Source organism: Schistocerca piceifrons, chromosome 1, assembly GCF_021461385.2.
Source record: "Schistocerca piceifrons isolate TAMUIC-IGC-003096 chromosome 1, iqSchPice1.1, whole genome shotgun sequence".
NCBI classification, from domain to species: domain Eukaryota; kingdom Metazoa; phylum Arthropoda; class Insecta; order Orthoptera; family Acrididae; genus Schistocerca; species Schistocerca piceifrons.
The window spans coordinates 678,174,859-678,196,544 of NC_060138.1; the positions used below are offsets into that span (position 1 = coordinate 678,174,859).

The following is a 21,686-nucleotide window of genomic DNA, read 5'->3' on the forward strand; positions in this document are numbered from 1 at the left end:
AATTTTGGTCGGACAGAAAGCGTGCTCAGGTAGCCGGAGCGTTCACGGTGAGTGCTCGCGTGAAGAGGGAAATTCGCATTCGAGTTCCGGTCCGACACACGTTTTCACTTGTCGTTGGTGAATTAATTGCAGTGGCCGATGTCAGAATTTATTTCATCAACAGACACTGTTAAATTTACTGTTTAATTTGCTTTCGGAAACTGTTCCATACATGGGTTTTATGTACGAAAAATTACATCGAGTGAATCGCGCCAAACCTAAACGGGTCAGCTAAACGAACGCGTTTTACAATTACATCGCGAATTTTTTTCCCTCGCTTTATCAGCGAACGTCGGAATCTACTACTACAAATGTGAATAAAGGAAATATTTCCATGTAACTGAACGTCGTCTTTAGGACAGAAAATGATTAAGTGCAAATCTCGTACCTACTCTCTTGGATAAGTAGATTGTCGGGAGCTGGTACCTATAATAAAGCTGTTGTAGCATCAATAGTGACTCCTGAACACACATTTTCATTATATTTAAATTTCTTTTGTTGCAAATAGTGCTTTCTTTCCTCTGCCCTTTTCTAGTAGCCATGAAACTAATGAGATGCCGCCGCCGCCGCTACTAGTGCCATATCCGAACATCACGGGTTTATTTTTTCTACTCATTCGGATTACATTTTTCTACATTTAGAACTAGGTGCCATTCATCACATGAACTAGAAATTTGGTCTGTCGTCTTGCATTCTCCTACAGTCACTCTGCTTCGACATCTTCCGTACTCTACAGCATCGTCAGCAAACAACTGCAGATTGCTGCCTATCCTGTCTGCCAGATCATTTACGTGTATAAAAAAATAAAATTGGTCCCATCACACTTTCCTGGGCCACCCGTGATGACACCCTTATCTCTGATGAACACTCGCCTCTTCGAAACAGGGCCGAGGTCGAGGTCACGCAGCGGTTTGGGGTTTCGGAGTCAGAGGAAAGGAGCGATGCCATTACTCAGAGAGTGTTTGTCCGTTTGGATAGCTGGCAGTTTTCGAGCGAAAGTGGAGCGCGTCGAGGTTTGCTCAGCCGCCGACGCAAACAGATGTCGCCTAAAATAGACACCGAGGACGGCGCGGCGAGTGGAGCGTCGCGACGCCTTTGTCTGGGGGCGTCTGCCCGCAACCAGGCCTACCGCCCCACTGACCTCAACCGCCGGCTGACGGATGGGAAACAAACCCAACCACTACACTATCGAGGCCCAAGGTCGATATATTTCCGTGGAGGTTCCGAAGGCTCAGACCACGAAGACATGGCTAGAGATGGACGGAAGCATTTAATGTATATTGTCAGTATTTGGAGAATCGGCAGAGTACTTAATTCTAGTCTCAGTGGACCCGGTCAGGTGCGTCTGCAGCGCACAGATTATGAAGAATGCTACTTTCGACCGTTCTCGGAGATCCCGCGGAGTCGCTCAAAATCCCACTAGACTCAGCTGCCAGAATCCACGCTCTCATAGAAATTCGACGTGCGAGACAAATTACGAGACGTTTCGGTCCGAAGATCTACTGGGAATATTTCATTGGCAGACTGCACTGCTGCAACATTAAAACCAATATAAATAACCTAGAATGAACTTCCACACTGCACCAGAGTGTACGTTGGTTTCAAACTTCCTGGTCGATGAAAACTATACACCAGACCTGGACTCGAACCAGGGGCCTTTGCCCTTAGGCCGCAAGTGCTCTATCGACTGAAATACCAGCGCATGATCCGCGCTTACAACAGGTAGTGGCGGAAGTTGAGCTATGATGAGCCTGGATTTGTCAGTCGGTAGAGCACTTGCACTACAAAAGCAAAGATCCCGGAAGGGAGTCCCGGTCCGACACCAAGTTTTTAATCCGCCAGGAAGTTTCTCTCTAAATAACAGCCGCCATTTTAGCTTTCATCCGCAACACGCGTCTAATTGCATCACTACTCCAAAACAATACTAAATGATTGATGACCTATAGTTCTACTACATTCAGAAAGGGTCCCAGATCGGAGCACTGAACTGCAACATATACATCGCTAACAGTTCACACATCGCCTTCAACTATTTCTCTAGCAACTTTAATATCCACCAATACAACAAGGGAAGTGAGTAGACCGAAAAGTCACAAAGGAAACCAACGCTTCCTGTTCCCACGAAAACTAATGTCCGTATTACCTTCAGTTGTACCTAAATAAGTCCATTTCTTTGTTAGTCACTACCTTCAGCTGGTAATCGCTTCATTACTGGGTAAAAATAACTGGCCTAACTTATCACGTACGCTGGTACAAAGACGAAATATTCTCCTATGAAATGAAAGTTACTAATAGCAATTCCACTCACGCGAAGGTGAATTCGCTCCTTGAAATTATTTTGACTTTAAGGCCGTCATCCAATCAGCCTCAGGATTGGCCTGCTAATAGAGTTCCTCTGCATAAGCGCTGTTTACTTCCCATACGTTTCAGAAGTGTATTTGTATAGGTGCTGGCAAACACTTGCTTACGTGGGAAAGTCACTACGGTTACCCCAGAAGACAGCGTAGTAGGCTTCGATCATAAACAACTTTCGAGACTGAATTTAATCCTTCCGTATAAGTTACGTCAACGCAGTAAATAAGGTTCCAGCATGAACTAACAACTGTAAACAACAGCTGTGGATTCAACCAGTTGTGAACAGACAAGTGTTGAAGAGCAGTGGGCTCGCCGCCATAAAGCGGCAACACTATTATGTCACAAATGGCAATGGAGCAAGTCTCTTTATAAAGTGTTGACGACATTCTCCAAAACGTTTTAAAGAAGAGAAAAGTGTGTGCAAAGTTTGTCCCGTTCACTTTCACTGCCGAAGGAAAACGACGACACGTTGACGTCTGCTGCAACCTGATGGAAATCCAAATGCAGTCAGTTATATCCGCGAATTAATCATTGCGGATGACAACACTTGGTGTTATCGATGCACACCTAACGCAAAACGACGAAGTGCAGAAATTCAGATGAAGGGAGAACGCCTTAAACACGCTAAACTTTTTTGGATTGACGAGGCATGTTACAAGTGCACAGACTACAACAGGTGGATCTAACCACATGTAGATTAAAAGACGGTAAGTATAACTAGAGAAAAAGAAGCACAAACTAATTCCAAGTGCCGTATTTTAGTGAAGTTCTCCGCATGTATACAGTATTTCTAAATTGATACGGTGTACAAGTAGTAGCATTGCTATTGCACCCTCTTACGAGTGTGGAAGATTCCGTTTGGACAGTGTTGCTAACAAAGTGTGTGTCCACAGTTAGGGAACACAAGTTTTAGAATACTCCCGCACTTTAGGGTTACAGTCAACAGAAACTCGATCAACACTGAGTACCAGTGGCTTTTGCCACGAACCATTTTATTGTTATTTTTAAGTACCAGTGCCTTTTGCATGAAACCACTGATGCTACTGCAAGACGGAGACATGTACCTGTACACTGAGGTACTTCTACGAACATATTGCATTATAGCAGTCACAATGTTCGAAGGAACACTGTGTGGATATTGTGCCACCTGATTGCAGGCGACTGTGACACGAAGATTTTTTATAGTGATCAAATTGAGGAGAACAGTGACAGTATCGTAAATTTGTACTTTTAAGGGACCCAAGGTCTCCTACTCAAACACAAGCAGATTTTACTCGACCTTTTGCAAAATTTTCGTGGCTCTTATTAATGCAAAACCTCTGTCCTTGGAAACAGTATAACCGAGCAGCCAAATCCGATTGAAACAACTCCCATAGCAGTCAGTCCGATTATCACTGATACTCTACAGTACGGTCATTTAAAATAAAAATTAGGCTGCTATATTATTAGACGGCTATCAAATCCGTAATTTAATAGGGGGTTTTCCATAGTACTGCTGTTACGAGTAGCTTCGAAATGAAACAATGGGGTAGTTAGTAGTTTTACTACAAAATTTTTGCATGTTATTTAGTACTAAAATTTGTTTAAGCATTATGAGTTCATGGACGTTTCGAGATGTGCGCTTGTGTGTGAGAAAAATGCGAAATTCCTTTCAAATGTTTTTCATGAAATGAAGGTTGGTTGAGAACTGTGTGTCCCAGTGGTTCCAACGTGAAACCACAACTTTAAAACAATGGATTGTTTACTTTTTGTCAATTTCTTCTTGTACTCGTTCGTTACTATGATAAGGATCAATTTTGGGATAAATTTTGGGACAAATTTTGAAATTAAAATTTTTATATCTTGGAGACTCAAAGAGTTATGAAGATCATACAACTAACTCATCTGTATGAATGTAGAGAAGGAAATTTCCAAGAAATCTGTGAAGAAATGAGCCTGGCGTTTTGCATGCGTCGGAGAAACTCCCGCATACACATCTTGCGTCTAGCCTCGCAATGTTTCTTTGACTACTAGTTTGACTAAAAATCCAATACGTCTTACAGGATAGACCAGTATTCGGTAACAGAATCCGCACACACTGACTGAAGTTTTCATTTCGAATCATTGCTAGACACAATCTGAAGTTGCAAGACAATTATTTTGCTGCTATTAGCACTCCTAGATGGGGACAGGAACCGGGCTTCATACGTTTTCTGAATGACATACGGAGCAGTGAATTTATAGAATGACTATCTTCACAAACAACACGTAGGTGAATCAGTGTCTACCTTAGTACCTGGACAGGATGAGAGAGAAACGCATTACCGGCATTGGGACGTGAAAATGTGAGAGTGTGGGCAGAAAGAAAGGAGGTTACGGTCGATTGTCCTCTGTCGTTGCACGTACATGTGATCCCTCTTCAGCTGCATTATTATGTCCATTGACTTCCGTTGTACAACATCGGAAACCACGGTGGAACACGCAATTTCCTATGCTGTTGGTGCGGAAGACAGCTATACTACGTCGGTTTTTTTAAGTCAGTGAGAGTAATGACTTCTCAATAAAATTGCCTATGTAAGTAAAACACACACACACACACACACACACACACACACACACACACACACGTACATTTACACCGCATTTTGATTCCTCAATAAACGTCCCGAAGTTTAGATGAGAAAATTATTTTCGGAACTTGCAGCGCATGGAACAGGGAAAGTGCCCGAAAGTCCACTCCCCTTCTAAGAGTACCACTCCCTTAGTTCTTGCACTGTGGACAGAGGCGCCGAGGAGAGGCTTTCAACGAGCGCGCTGCCCGTGCATAGCGCGGGTGGCGCCCGGGTGGAGCGGTTATCGTGTCGGTAGGCGCGGAAACCGCGATAATCACTTCCCCAGCAGCGGCAGTGCCGGCAGCCGGCGAGCTAGCCCCGGCTTGCATTCGCCTCCTAATGACGGCGCAATTAAAGGCCACCTCTCTCTCTCTCTCTCTCTCTCTCTCTCTCTCTCTCTCTCTCTCTCTGGGTATCGCGGCCGAGCCCACAACTACTCCAGGCTGCATTGTAATATCGGATCCGTTTCTCCTAGGGTAAAAGCTTTGCTGCGTTAATACAGACGCCACGAATCTTAACCACTCGAATCACAGTCTACGTGCGGTTACATTACAGGAGTTAACCTATGCTTCATCCACAGTAACACCTGGCAAAACTAACATTTCTGAACCTTCCACTTATGATTACTTTGTCATCCGAAGCATCTTACTTGCTGAAGCAGGCAGGTGACGTCACAAAAAGTATTGATTGCTATCTGATTGTGAAAGAAAGGAAATCTTCCACCTGTCAGTTTGCACGTGGCCCTGAAAGTTGATCAGGAGCTGCTTTTTAGCTACGTGGTATCAACGCGGCACGCCATGCCCCAATTGCCTAAAGGGGTACGGTTTGCTTCTCAAAACCTATAATTTTTAATGCAGTCTGTTAACTGCACAAGACGTCAAATAAGAATTTGCCAAAGCAGCCCAAAACTTTTGTGTGTTGTCGGCTTGGTATGTACAATGCCTCAGAAAGTGATCCGCGTTGGCATTAAGTCGTGGGGTGCGTCCCTTGCCGACAGCACCGTGTGGGCAGGTGTCTGTCTAAGCCTAAATATCCGACTCACGTACACTTACAGTCCATTTCAGGAAACAATACCTCATCAAGAACCGCCACTTCCCCTATCATTGCGCTGCGACAAACTGTTCGGAGTGACGACGACAGGTCAGTACAATTTACGTTTTTCGACGCGTTAAGATGTGACCCCCCCACACGGACTGCACTCTCGGAGCAAATGAGGTCCGTACTGTGGCGGCGCTGCTAACCTTTATACGCTAAGAATTTCCAAAAAATGAATTAAAGCGTCGTACGATCAGTCACCTTTCCAATGTTTAAAAGAGTGAGTGTGATTGTCTTAATGGTTTCTCTTTTTCATATGAGGTCCCGAGAAGGGGCTCTTGTGGGTAACAACTCCACGAACGCTTATTCTTCAAACTCTTCCGGTAGAGTTACCATTATACGGGCCCATCTATTCAGAAATATTGTAAGAGCATAAACAGAATACAACGCTGTCATGTTACAACTGATAGTGAAATCAGTTTAATCACTGTATGCACCACTCTTCGTGGAAAGCAACTCATAACGGCAACCACCACGTCAATGTTACTGCTTGTTATTCGCAGAGGACACATTCGGTGGACAAGGCTGAAGAATGAAGCCACTACAGTTTGGGCTATGTTGCACACAGCTGTCGCACATGATAAAATTAGCAGAGGGGACTTCAGGAAGTCAGCAGCGGAGTAGTGTCACTCGGAATAGAAGTCTACAAACCCTACGTACAATGTCATTCGTTTTGAACCTCTTTCTTTTTCTTGTCTTACTGGTTTTCTCCTCCTTGGAAACACTGAGCTACAAGCTATTTGTGGCAACCTTTCTTCGATTACCTCATCGTGACGTCTTCCGTGTCAATTGCATGTGGGAATTCTGGACTGACAGCAAAGTTTATCACGTGGACAAAATGGCTCTGAGCACTATGGGACTTAACATCTATGGTCATCAGTCCCCTAGAACTTAGAACTAATTAAACCTAACTAACATAAGGACATCACACAACACCCAGCCATCACGAGGCAGAGAAAATTCCTGACCCCGCCGGGAATCGGACCCGTGAACCCGGGTATCATGTGGACACACACCACTTTATATCTGTCCTGTGTACTCAGAGAACGGAAAAGCTAACGCAAGATGTTCAACAGTGCTGACAGAAGTATTAATCTGAAGAGTATGATTAAGATAGGTGTAATTGTAAAACCACCAAACTTTCTTCTAAATCCTTTGTCACAATTAGGAACAATACAAACTGCTGTATGAGCTTTATCTTATTAAAAATATACACGGGAAAGATTTTTGTTTCCAGGTCACTGGCTATAGCTTCCTTAGGTAAAACGAAACGCAGATGAAGCCCACAATCACTTTTCTGTTTTGTCACGGACAAAACACGCAAGGATAGAGTCAAACGTTAACGCTGTTCAGTATCCAGCGGACTTTATCCTTTGAGTCCCAACAAGATGAGGAAACAGTTTTACAAAACGAATCTTTATTATAATAAGCAATGAATACAAGAAGAAATTGGCAAAAACTGAACAGTTGTTTTAAGGAGGTGCTTTGGAATCGTTGGTACATCGTTTTCAACTACGCGTCATTTTATGTGATTTATTTGAAAGCTATTTCGCGTTTTTCTAGACACCATACCACATCTATTAACTCCAATGAACTCTTAATGCCTGAAGATATAGTCCTAAATAACAAGCAAAAACTGGCCTAAAATTTAATACATTTATCTCTAAGGTAAGTACTGCACCAATGGTTTTAATAACTTTAGATATACTTAATTTCACTGTCAATGACGTCGTCAATGTGACGATAAAAAAAATTCACGTAGCAACATGTCCGTGCTAAGTGCTGTTTTGAACACTGTAAATGACTGTTGGAATGGTTCAAATGGCTCTGAGCACTATGGGACTTAACATCTGAGGTCATCAGTCCCCTAGACTTAGAACTACTTAAACCTAAGGACATCACACACATCCATGCCCGAGCCAGGATTCGAACCTGCGACCGTAGCGGTCCCGCGGCTCCAGACTGAAGCGCCTAGAACCGCTCGGCCACACCGGCCGGCGACTGTTGGAATGCATTACATTCGTAGAAGTACCTCTGTGTAGAAGTAGATGACTTTCTTGCAATAGCATCGGTGTTTTTATGCTAAAGGCACTGGCACTTCAAATAATAAATTAATAATACGGTATTTTGAGGCAGATAAGGTTAGAATCGACCTCAGTGCAAGGTACTGAATTGCAGGGTCTACAGTCTCACAAAAAATGACTTAGTGATCACAGAATAATGACTGACTTTGTAAGCTTGCTAGTTAAGCCATACCGTGAAGTGTATCATCTTTTATCAATCAGCGACAGGGAGGGTCAAGCTGAAAATTTGACGTAAATGTATACGGAATGTCAGTGCAGCGGCACTACCCAGCTGATGGACACGTCGTCTGCGGCACAGTCCCATGTACTGCTCTCAGGCTGGTATTTGCAGGTACTTGATGGTGAGGAAGCATCGAAGGTTCAGACAGGATGTATGAAGCTATTTCTAGAAGTCACAGCTGGAAGTACTCTTAGTACTCTAAGAGATTTTCTTTTGGAGGCATTCGAGAACAAGTATGTGCCCCTAACATCCAGAGTGTATGCAGCGACCCACCGGGAAGCCTAGTGGTAGTGTACTGACCTCTCCTGGCGCGTGTAGACGGTCGTGTGCTCGGCGACGGCGGTGGCCATGGTTACGGCGAGGGGCGTGGCCGCATGCAGCGGCGCCGGCTCCACCAGGTCTGCGTTCGGCTCCGGCGACGGCGAGCTCACCACCAGCGGCCGCAGCGACTCGAAGAACGTCACCCGCACTCGCTTGCTCGGCTCCGATCTGCAACCGGCGCAAGGCCCAGCCTCACTCTCCGCTCGTTACGTTCCAAGGAAACGACACAGGCAGTAAGCAAAAAACGTTAAACGTTACAGGGCTGCATTTAGAAAAAGTTCCGCTGGCATATCACCAGACACGTTTCCCTTGCTGCAAATTTCATTTCATGTAATCAATAAAACTTCCATGCGCTGTCGTGCTTTTTCTGAAACGATCTCTCTTAAATATGTGCAAGGTGTGACAAAAAGGTACTGACTGTAAAGATCCACACGCTCTTGTGCTATATCAAAAACAATTTCTCTTACATATGTGTAAGGTATGATAAAAAGGTTCTTATGGTAGAGATCAGAAACGGAGCGAGTACGTATGGAACGTTAAAGGTTGCATACGCTGCAAATCAAGGGGGCCACTGTTGCGTCAGCGCTATGTCGGCTTCCTTCCCTCCCGCTGTAGTCGCTTCCTATTCGTTGACACTTCCTCTTTTACCGAGGCGTGCAGGAGGTCAGCCTTGACTTACTTCAGAAAATGAGTGCAATATCTTGTTACTGTAGCGTCGCACTGACAATGATAAGATGACAATTGCTGGGATCAGATGGTTCCTAACGAAGCTAGAATCTGAGAGGCTGTGGAGGGCGTAAGATGAAAATTTAAGCGATGCAACGTATAGAATTCAGAATTGTGCTCCATGCTCTGTGCTATAGGGCATACTTCAGAGAGGAGAGAAAAAAAAACAGAGAGCCTAGCGGAAAAAGTGGTTGTATTTTTATTTATTCGATCTCCACCAATAGAAAACGTATGCGCCACGTTAAACGAAAACTGATTTCAGAGCAACGTCACGGTCATCCTGCGATGAACAACCGAGCTATTTGTGTATACTTTTGATCATACCGACCTGTGTTTATGGGCTAATAGCGAGTTGTGTGACTTTTTCGAAGACTGCTGTAAATTCATGTTAGTAATTTGTCATTTGAAGCATACACTTCATCTCCTGCTCCTTTTTCTTGTAGTGCCGAAAGTGTGAGCATATTAACGTAATTGTTAGACATTCTCTGAAGGCAGAATAAATTTTAAAATAAATTTATAGCAGTCTTCGAAAAAGTTACAGAAATTTACATATACAGAAACACAGTAATACACATACAAACACATTCATATTCAAGCATGTATACATCTACACTGGTGTGCAAAATGTAAGGACGGAAGTAACTCTGGGTTGACGCGTCACTGCCAAGTAACAGAGCTCGATGCTATTCGGACCATACATACAACGAACTGCTACAGCATAGTACGGAAGGTAACAAATATGCAAAGAGATGGACAGAAATGATACTTTTATTCAAAGGCACTAATTACACGGAAGTCGCCGCGGTTCATGAACATCCCCTAGATATTAGAAGAGGCGATTAGTGACTCTTAATAGGGTGAGTGATCACCACCGACGGCACTGCATGCTCTGCGCTAAGAGTTCCCACGCTGGCCACAAAGGTAGTGCGGTCGACAACTCCTAGTTGGTCATCGGAGCGTGTGGAGCGTCTGCAGTACGACTCCCCAACGCATCAGAATCGTGCGCGATGGAGTTTAAGTCGGGGGGGGGGGGGGGGAATTGGCAAGCCATTCCAGGAGCTCTTCTCTCTGTGCTGTTCCATGCATTGCATCCATAAAAACAAAATCAGTTCCGAACGCACCCCTGAAAAGACGCACGTGGGGAAGAAGTACAATGACACAATGGCTTTTATCTGCTAGTGTACAGTGTTCAACGATTTGCAGGTCAGTACGCCCATGCAACATTATGCCTCCCCACACGATAACACTTGAACCACCGAAACGATCACGTTCGACAATGCTGGCAACCCCCATATGGCGAGAAAAGGGAAACACGTAGAGCACTCAGAACCATTTTGGTGACAGTGTAGTTGTAGTCAGCTATTCAAAGTATCATTTCTGCTCACATCATTGCGTACTTCAGTCACCCTTTGTACTGTACTGTACTGTACTGTACTGTACTGTAGCAGTTTTTCTATGTATGGTCCACGATTCTTCGAGCTGTGTTTCTTGGCAGTGACTCATCATGGGAAAGTTAGTTTCGTCCTTAAATTGTGTACAGCAGTGTATGTATAACAACAATATTCAATGCTAAACGATCAATATTGATCTAGTTACTTTACTGATTGTGGACTTTACTGGGAACAACTGAAAAGTCCAGTTATGTTCAGTTTTTATTCCGCACTAAAATATTAATCAAATGTAAGGAGGGAAATGAATTTTGAACTGTTGCTGAGTGATGAGAGAAGGGCGACAAATGGGACAAAAAACAATTTTGAGAAAAAAGAACATTGTTGGATAAACACTGCAAAGAATGTCCGATACTGACCCAGCTTCGCGTTCCGGGAAATACAGTAACCGCGAAGGCACGGCATACCACAACCAGCCTTTATTTTTAAAAAGAGCTACACAAATACATTGTAATTGTCAGTCTTTGTATTGCAATCAGTCTAGACTGGCCGAGTTGTTATTGCGACAGAGCAATAATTGTTTTCACTGATATTTTTCTAAGGGCTATTAGTAATTTATTTATACGAGACGCACTGCCTCTAAAGTTGCTAAAGAAAAGATTAAACACACAATCACTGCTCGACAGTTTTCAAGTTAAAGGATGTAGAATGACATAGAAGCGGATAGTTATTTTCAGTAGCTTTGCACAGCGTGTAATTTTTAAATCGCTGCTTCAAGCTATGACAAACATTTATTCTTAGTGTTAAATTGGTTGTCAGTGGTGTCCGCGGCGGTGAATCTTTTTTTTTAAATGCAGTCTTATGCTAAAATCGAAAGCCGCTGTTATGGTTTTTGTACTGGTACCTTAATTTTCGTGGAGATTTTTATTTAGGCTCCTTACTGCTGTGATTCACCCGGAAAAACTGTAACAATTACAATGCTGCTGAACTTAAGCTCTCGGAACTACAGGCGATGTTAAATAAATTCAGGCGTCATTATATGAAAGCGAGTCGCCACGCTATGTTAACCACTTACGAGATGGAAGAGTAGGACGGAAAACAGGAAGAAGGGGAGGCAATATTATTAATGTCTATCTTCAACGACAGCAAAGGACCTGGAAGAGCAGCTGAACGGAATGGACGGTGTCTTGAAAGGGGGGTATAAGGTGAACATTAACAAAAGCAAAACTAGGATAATGAAATGTAATTGAATTAAATCGAGTGATGTTGAAGGAATTAGATTAGGAAATGAGACGCTTGAAGTAGTAAATGAGTTTTGCTATTTGGGGAGCAAAATAACTGATGATGGTCGAAGTAGAGAGGATATAAAATGTAGACTGGCAATGGCAAGGAAAGCGTTTATGAAGAAGAGAAATTTGTTAACATCGAGTATAGTTTTGTGTGTCAGAAAGTCGTTTCTGAAAGTATTTGTATGGAGTGTAACCATCTATGGAAGTGAAACGTGGACGATAAATAGTTTAGACAAGAACAGAATAAAAGATTTCGAAATGTGGTGCTACAGAAGAATGCTGAAGATTAAATGGGTGGGTCATGTAACTAATGAGGAGATATTGAATAGAATTGGGGAGAAATTTGTGGCACAACCTGACTAGAAGAAGGGATCGCTTGGTAGGACATATTCTGAGGCATCAGGGGATCACCAATTTAGTATTGGAGAGCAGCGTGGAGGGTAAAAATCGTAGAGGGAGACACTAAACAGATTCAGAAGGATGTAGGTTGTAGTAGGTACTGGGAGATGATGTAGTTTGCACAGGAGAGAATAGCATGGAGAGCTGCATCAAACCAGTCTCTGGACTGAAGACCACAACAACATCTTCAACGATAACTTTGTTTACGAAATAATTATTCTGGCAACATCCTCTTTGGTAAGTTTATTAATACTACATAATTATGGCTTGACGGCTAATTATGTGGGGACCAAGGAATAATTTATCGAACGAAGAAATGGGGAAAACCTGAAGCGCTGGTAGACACTGTCATGAAGATTAAAGTCAATTGGAGGCATTCTTTACACAGTGAATCTTTTGATGTGCAGTGGGTTACGCGCTACCGGACCGTGACCAAATCTCGGAAACTTGCCATTCGCGGGCGATGTTCTGACTGGCTGAGCTAACCACGCACGACTAACGACCAACCTCCACAGCTTCACATCTCAGAAACTTTCCCGCATAACTTGCTGAACTGGCGAGACGTTCAATTCTAATCTGGCAGGATGTATGAGAGAGTTTTCGCTGCCGCGGGTGTATCTGCGGAAGTGGCGCAGAGCGCAGAATGGAGTGGGAGCCGAGCGCCCAGTGGCGAGGTCAGTGGCCGCGGCAGGCGGCTTCTGCTCGCCAGTGGCGCCCCGTCGCCAACCGAGCAGCGCCCCACTTGCTGGGGAACCGCAGCGGGCAGCCGCCCGCCAAGACCACAGCCAAGGGCCACGGCGAGGCACCAACCTCCCTACACCGTGGCGTTTCCGCCGAGCGAAAAATCCCTCTGTAGAAATCAACGTGGCTTCCCAAAGACAACGCTCTGTTTGTTTACGAGAGCAGAAAGCAGTATATACACGCTGTCTCGTTGATACCGTGTCCCTTGTCTTCCAGAAGGCGCTCGATACACTTTGAGAGTTGGCAATACTCTCTTACGATTTAAAGGTTGGCTACAGCGCGCATACACAAGCTCTGGAATCTAAGATATTGTTGTCACGCTTCGCAGCGCACGGATTAATGGGGCAGTTTGGAAGCCAGTGTAGGAGCCCGCCTGCTGTGATGCGCAGGTGTGTCGGGCGAGGGGTCGTCGCCAAGCTGCCGTACTGCCGTGTCCGCCAGCAGCGACACAGGATTTGGTATTGAGATGATTTTTTTTTATAATTTGCAGCGCGCTTATTAATTTAATGAAAAGGGTTTGTCTATGTGCGTAGCATCAAACGGTAATTTTGATAATGATAGGAATTGAATTCTTAAGGGAAACCATTGTTAGATTAAGTATTGATTTTTGTCATTTATTTCTTTTGCAAGTGTCAGGGAACTGTGTCACTACGTATTTAATTGAAAAGTATTTCAGTCTGTCTCAAGAGTTTGATTAATTTGTAATATTGCTTTAATGCCACTAGAGGCAGATTTACATACGTAGCGATTGTTCAAAGAGCTTCTAGCGTTTTGTTAATTGAATGAGAAAGAATCGCTTTCAGAATATAGTTTTTGAAAAAAGGACTTCCTTGTTTGGGTAATCATTTATCGAGTTTATATTTGACTAAACACTTTCTCCTGAATTATATGTAGTAGTTGTAAGCAGCCGCAGCAACAGCAGGAGCCAACATACAGAACATGCATTGCACTCAGCATGAATAATAGTTTTTTTATGCTTTTGTTAAGTAATTGAATGCAGCAGATCAAGCAGTGGCAGCAGAAAGACCAAGTAAGTTATTTGTTGCGTAGAGGACCAATTAAAAAAAAAGTTTAGGCGATCTCTGTAATAGTAAAGGTAACAAGAGTGTAAGCACGAGATTTTCATTAGAAAACACGAGATAAGAAGAAAGAGCTCGCGACTTTCAACTTACTTACTGCTACCTAACAAAGAAATTACGAGCGTATGGGGCAACATACCAGCTGTGTGTCTGGACTGAAGAGTTTATAGTCAATAGAATACAACCCATTTTTCTCAATGGAGAGAAATGAAAAGACGTAAAAGCAATTTCGTGTGTGCCTCAAGCAAATGCCATAGGATCATTAACGTTCACTAATACACATGGCAGTAGTATCGCGTAGACAACGTACAAAACGGCAGTGGATTGCCGAAGCTGTCTTTTATATTCAAGTGATTCATGCGAAAAGGTGTTACACATGATTTTGACCGCATGACAGGAATTAAACTTTTGATTGTTAGAGCTGGACACACGGGGTCATTCGATTTTGAAAACCGTTAGGAAATTCAATATTCAGAAATCCACAGTGTCAAACGTGTACCGAGAACACCATATTTCAGGCATTACCTCGCACCAACGAGAACGAATAGACAGACGACCTCCACGTAACGACCGAGAGCAGCGATGTTTGCGTAGCGTTGTCAGTGCTAACAGAAAGGCAACACTGCGTAAAATAACCGCAGAAATCGATGTGGGACGTACGACGAACGTATCCGTTGGGACAGTGCGGCGAAAGTTGACGTTAATGGGCTACGGCAGTAGACGACCGACGCGAGTGCCTTTGCTAACAGCAAGGCATGGTTGCAGCGCGTCGCCTCGGCTCGTGATCATATCAGTTGGACACTAGACGACTGGAAAATCGTGGGCTGGTCAGCTGAGTTCCAATTTCAGCTGTTAAGAGCTGATCGTAGGGTTCAAGTGTGGCGCAGACGGCACGAGTTGTCAGTACTGTGCAAGCTTGTCATGGCTCCATAATAGTGTGGACTGTTTACTCGGAATGGACTGGGTCCTCTGGTGCAACTGAAACGATCATTGTCTGGAAATTGTTAAATTCGGCTACTGTGAGACCATTTGCGGCCATCCATGGAGTTAATGTTCCCAAAATTTTTATGGATGACAACACACCATGTCATCGAGCCACAATTGTTCGCGACTGGTTTGAAGAACATTCTGGATAATTCAAGGAAATGATTTTGCCACCCAGGTCGCGAGATATGAGTCCTATCGAACATCTATGGGACATAACCGAGAGGTCAGTTCGGGCACAAAATCCTGCATCGGCTACACTTTCGCAATTATGAACGGCTGTGCTGGCAGCATAGCTCAATATTTCTGCATGAGACTTCTAACGACTTGTTGAGTCCCTGTCACGCCGAGTTGCTGCACTACGCCAGGTAAAGGTGGTCTGACACGATGTTAGGAAGTATCCCGTGACTGTCACCTCGGTTTATGTGAACTAGTCAATAACGTCGGAAGTTCGGTGAAACTTTTCATGGAGGATTCTGTTGTTTACACTTCACTCACAATGCTAGAAAACTGTAGCGAAATTCAGGAAGGTCTGCAGAGAATCGACGCTTGGTACAGCGACTGACAACTGACCCCCAACGCAAGTTAAACGTACTGTGCATAAATGGAGGAACCATCACTGGAAGCAGTCACATCCATAAAGTATCTATGATTATGCGTATGGAGTGATTTGAAGCGGGACGAGAACATAAAACTAATCGCAGTAAGGCAGATGCAACACAGATTCGTTGGAAGAATCCTCATGAAGGGTGATCCACACAAATAGGAGGCAAATTACAAAACATCTGTTCGACGAATACATATAGATCAGTCGTCATTTTTGGCTCCGTATCAGATACGATTGATAGAAGTAATAGAGGGGTAATCCAAAGAAGCACAGCGCGTTTCGTGAAGTTTCATTCAGTAAGCGCTATATGCCACGCAGACGGTCAGCGACCTCCACTGCCAGACGCTGGAAGACAGGCGTTTTGCATCACGATGTGGTTAGAATTCAGACAGCTTACGTTCCTGTAAGAGAGAACCGATGCACTGATTCCTTCTACGCATATCTCGCAGAAAGAAGTTGAAGATTAAAGTAGAGAGAGATCTGAGCCCACGCAGAAGCTTATCAGCAATGTTTCTTCCCGTGACCCATTCGCAACTAAAAAAAAACCACAAATGGATTTGATTTTCTGTTTTCCTAGAGAGAAGCTGGAACCCCCGAATGCTCCTTTTCCGGAGCGCTTATGTTTCAGAGGCTATTTGCATTCTGTAACACCAGCATTCCTTTGATGAGTAGGTTATTCGTTTCGATGGTCAGATGCTTACTACATCGACGCCTTCCTTCCATCTCTGTGTAAAGCAGAATGGAATTTGTTTTCTTCAACTCTTACTGGTCTTCTGCTTGTATAATCAACAACAGCGACAATATCCAAGAACACTGCGCAAGGCAACTTACGGTAACTTCATTTGCAGGTTATTGGTACGAACGATGATTTAGGAAATGCAAACTTTGTGAAAGTACAAAGATTATTATAGGTATTAATAATAATTAAAAGCTGTATTTCTGTAGTAAATACTTCGTTATTACGTAAGATATGTCGAATAAATTGAGTGCAATGGTTAGTGACACTTTTATCGCCGACTCTTACAGCATGTGCAGAGGGGTATTAATCAGCGAAGAGAATGTAATTGTAACTAAGTGCTGACTTTGGCGCACATCTCTACTAATTAGCGATGCTGTTACCTGCAGCAAGACTGGCAGTACTACCCGACGGCTGCCGCTACACGGCCGGGCCGCAACCAGGTCGTACGTCGTACGGTTTTGTTTTGGTAGGGTTTAAGGGCGCTCAACTGCTGAGGTCATTAGCGCACAGTCACTGGTGTTAGAGCATATGGAATCTGCTAAAACTCAAGGGGATGGGGGGACATCAGAAGGACCTGACAAAGATGCAGATAAAATAAGTAAAAAGGTTAAATGTCTTTGGACAAGCCAGTTAAAGTTATAAAACGCAGAATACGAGCAGCTGCTCGAGCGTCATCAGCTAAAACATCCGGTAAAGTAGATGGCAGGGACAGGATAACACGAAATTGACTAAAACGGAGACACGACAATAAAACATGGTGCACTGTTAATGCCTGACCACAAGGGCACTGCGGGGCTGGGTCACCGGAGAGCAGGTAGCGGTACGTCGTACGGCAATGGGTTTCACTTCGCTGCCAACCGAAGACGTGTGTTGCAACGAAGTTCGTTTGCGCGGCTCCGTCTTACTGCGGTTTTTATACCTTCTGATCCAAACAGCATAATTTCTCTTTTTCAGTTCGACAGTTATGGTACTCCCAATACTGCCTCTTTAAAATTTCGTTATTCTTCTGATAAAACTAAGTGACGTTCTCACTGTTACTGTTGACGCAAACCGGCCAAGTATTTTCCGATCGTCAAATTGGATTTCCTCACAGTGATATATTTGGTAATCAGTTTACACTTAATTTCACTGTACGTGAGAAAGAAGTAACGTTCTACTTATTATGAAATAGTATATGATAATGCTTAAAATCTCTCGATACAATTACAAGGTTGCGTTTCCTGGCAGCGATTCCGCAAAAACGTAGTAGATAGTGTCGGAAGTTCCATGCGGCTTTTCGCGCATGATGCTGTAATATACAGAGAAGTTGCAGCATTAGAAAATTGCAGCGAAATGCAGGAAGATCTGCAGCGGATAGGCACTTGGTGCAGGGACTAGCAACTGACCCTCAACATAGACAAATGTAATGTATTGGGAATACATACAAAGAAGGATCCTTTATTGTATGATTATATGATAGCCGAACACACACTGGTAGCAGTTACTTCTGTAAAATATCTGGGAGTATGCGTACGGAACGATCTGGAGTGGAATGATCATATAAAATTTATTGTTGGTAAGGCTGGTGCTAGGTTGAGATTCATTGGGAGAGTCCTTAGAAAATGTAGTCCATCAACAAAGGAGGTAGCTTACAAAACACTCGTTCGACCTATACTTGAGTATTGCTCATCAGTGTGGGATCTGTACCAGGTCGGGTTGACAGAGGAGATAGAGAAGATCCAAAGAAGAGCGGCGCGTTTCGTCACAGGGTTATTTGATAAGCGTGATAGCGTTACGGAGATGTTTAGCAAACTCAAGTGGAAGACTCTGCAAGAGGCGATCTGCATCGCGGTGTAGCTTGCTGTCCAGGTTTCGAGAGGGTGCGTTTCTGGATGAGGTATCGAATATATTGCTTCCCCCTACTTATAAATCCCGAGGAGATCACGAATGTAAAATTAGAGAGATTCGAGCGCGCACTGAGGCTATCCGGCAGTCTTTCCTCCCGCGAACAATACGCGATTGGAATGGGAACGGGAGGTAATGACAGTGGCACGGAAAGTGCCCTCCGCCACACGCCGTTGGGTGGCTTGCGGAGTGTAAATGTAAATGTACACACTACCATAAATCGTGAAGTTTTAGTCTTCTTCTGTTGATGCAGAAGGTGGGTTAGCAAATCTCACTTCAAAATATATACGTATCAATGAATTTATATTCAAATTTGGTGCTAGGGTGGATATCTCCTTAGGCATAGTGGTTATCATTGACACAACTGGTTTTCGGATATATCGTTTTTTCTTTTTACACGCTAGTTTATCCTCGCTGTTAAAACCGCTCAAAATAACCGATTTTCTGTTTTTACTTCTATTATTTCCTGTAATAAACGTAGAAACCGAACGAAGATTGAAAAATTTTGACTCCGTGTCAAGGTACATAGAATCAAACTATTAAACAGGTTAAAGAGGCAAACGGAACAAAACTTAGTCCGTCCACTGTTCGCTGCTTTTCTCGAAAAGTGGTAAGTGGCTGAGAACTAAAAAGAAAAAGAAAAGAAGACCACTAGTGTTTTCCTACCGATTCCAACTTTTTTAAACTGTGGTTCAAGCTCATGTTGTAATTAGGGTTGATGCTACTATTTGGACGTTACGAATACTCAGTGCTAAAGCGTGATAACTGAAGTTGACGAACCCTGTTCTTCGTGTTAATTTTGCCAGTTTTCAAGAGCTACAAGCAGTAAATGCGTTATGTGGACACAGGCAGCACATCAGCTACTTTCTATTTTTGTGTTCTATGAATGGTGGTTGTTAAATTTTTAATTTATTAACTTAATTTCTTTACTCTTTCATTATTTCATAGAAATGGCAGACAAAAATTTAATCTTTTAAAGCAAATGACGCATTATACTTCACTGCTACGTCACTTCGTAAAAACATTTCCAGACTGGAATTGGTGCCTTTCGGCAACACAACGGACGTCCGGCAACGACAGCGAGAAGCTACCATACAGCCGAGGTGGGGGACAAGTACTGCACATTGCACGTACTCTCGCATCGTAAGCCACGACACACGGCGTGAAAGGGTTGGTTGGTGGTTGTTTTGGGGAAGACCAGACAGCGAGGTCATCGGTCTCATCGGATTAGGGAAGGACAGGTAGGGAAGTCGGCCGTGCCCTTTGAAAGAAACCATCCCGGCATTTGCCTGGAGCGATTTAGGGAAATCACGGAAAACCTAAATCAGGATGGCCGGACGCGGGATTGAACCGTCGTCCTCCCGAATGCGAGTCCAGTGTCGAACCACTGCGCCACCTCGCTCGGTACGGCGTGAAAGGGACATTATTGTCTCACCAACGTTGTACCAATTCTTACGCCATGTGTCGGTTTCTCGTTTTTGTCGGCATTGTTATTAAAATAGCACTGATCGCTTTTCCCATTTTCTATAACACAATATATCAAAACAATGTAAATTTTACCGTAAAAGTTACTCGTTTTCAAAAAATATTAAATAAACAAATTTTAGCACTACTGCTATGGATATTTGATGTTTTTTCTCTGTTATTACTAAAAAAATAAACACCTATTATAACCGAGACCATACAAAAACCGAAAAATACCGGCTATTCGAAACTAAAATGCCGGTATCAGTTTTAAATGGCCGGTTTTTTCCACCCCTGTTATCTCCTTCTGAAAGCCATTGTACCTGAAAAGTAACAACAATGGGTGTACTCGTATAGGAGATTTCCCCGCAACGGCATCCGGAAGCCTTGGCGAACACGTGCTGTTCCCTGTAGAGTGGACGACCGTATGCGGGGAACACTGCCTTAATAGACGGCAGCACTTTCGCGAGTCTGAGTTCGGCGGAACGCACGCACAGCAGCTGCGGTCAAAGACAGCAGCTTTCTGCTCCCCCCTGCTCGGACAACTTAATTAGTAAATAGTGCCTGCAAGGAGGCGGTGAAGGGACGCGGATTCAGAGGGGGAAAGGGAGCTGAGGTGAGGCGAGTGCTTTCTGCTGCGTGGGCAGCGGCGGCGGCAGCTGCCACTAGATGCTCCCCTGAACGTCTCTCTGTGCGCAACCTGTCTTAACAACATACAGGGGTTCTTGCGTGCACGACGCGAGCACTTTCTCCAGCGCTGCGTTGAAACCAATGCCGTAGAGGCATGCTGCGATCGCCACATTTGCTACAGCTTCCCCCCCCCCCCCTCCCCTCTGGTCTTGGGTGGTGCCGTATCGGTTTAGCCGGAAGGTTGAGCGGTCGTGGAAAGAAATCAGAGAAAATCGTCGCGCTATTTAGTACTTCAGATTGGTTATCAGTAGCATCTGGTCTCACAGCTGCGCATAATGTTATACTTCAAAAGATACGCACGCACGATGGCGTTAACTTCCAGGACTGAAACGTCGACAGCGGTGTTTTATAGAGAGATGGCTTTTTGGCGGGGCTGTTCTCGTTTGCTCAACCGGATACAAGTGTGATGGCTCAATAGCAACAGACTTCATTAGTGTTGCAAAACCATCGTAAGCTGCTTGTGCCTATTACTTTATTTGTATAACGGTTTTCCTGTTAGACGTCGTTTGCATAGAAGAAGGTCGATATGAGATTTTTAAATACGCTACGGGACAAGAGAGTATCCGTCTACGGTCTACGTAAAATCTTAGTTGGAGTTTAAAAGTTGTAATAACTGCGGACTGTTTGTCATACTTAGGCAGAAAATGGTGGAGGCATCCACGAAGTGGTTACTGGGCTTCGGCTTGTGACGACGACTCATTACCTCATTTTACGAATAAAGCTCTTCTGTTAATAAAAACGACGTGTTGGATCTCTAGGGTGACCGTGAATGAAGCGGTTTGTGTTCGTCACTTGCACTGCCTCCAACCTGGATCATGCATTTTGAAAAAACCTACCATTAGTTTTGACAGTCATATAAAATTCCATATTTTCTTCAGTACTGATGAATCAGCTGTGCTGAAATTGGCATGTGATCTCAAGAGAAACTTATCAACAGGCGCTCCTTAGAAATGTGAAGGGCATACTTACTCAGATATCTTAATAGCAGCTT

At 43.9% G+C, this 21,686-nt stretch overlaps 1 protein-coding gene across 1 annotated transcript in view; it reads right to left on the minus strand.

The window, feature by feature from the left end:
• Positions 1–21,686, minus strand: part of LOC124709229 (mucin-19-like) — a 1,054,314-nt gene that overhangs the window by 120,692 nt on the left and 911,936 nt on the right. Inside the window, exon 4 of the mRNA XM_047240824.1 lies at positions 8,685–8,873. Coding sequence (XP_047096780.1) covers positions 8,685–8,873 — 189 coding nt within the window. The remainder of the gene's footprint in view (positions 1–8,684; positions 8,874–21,686) is intronic.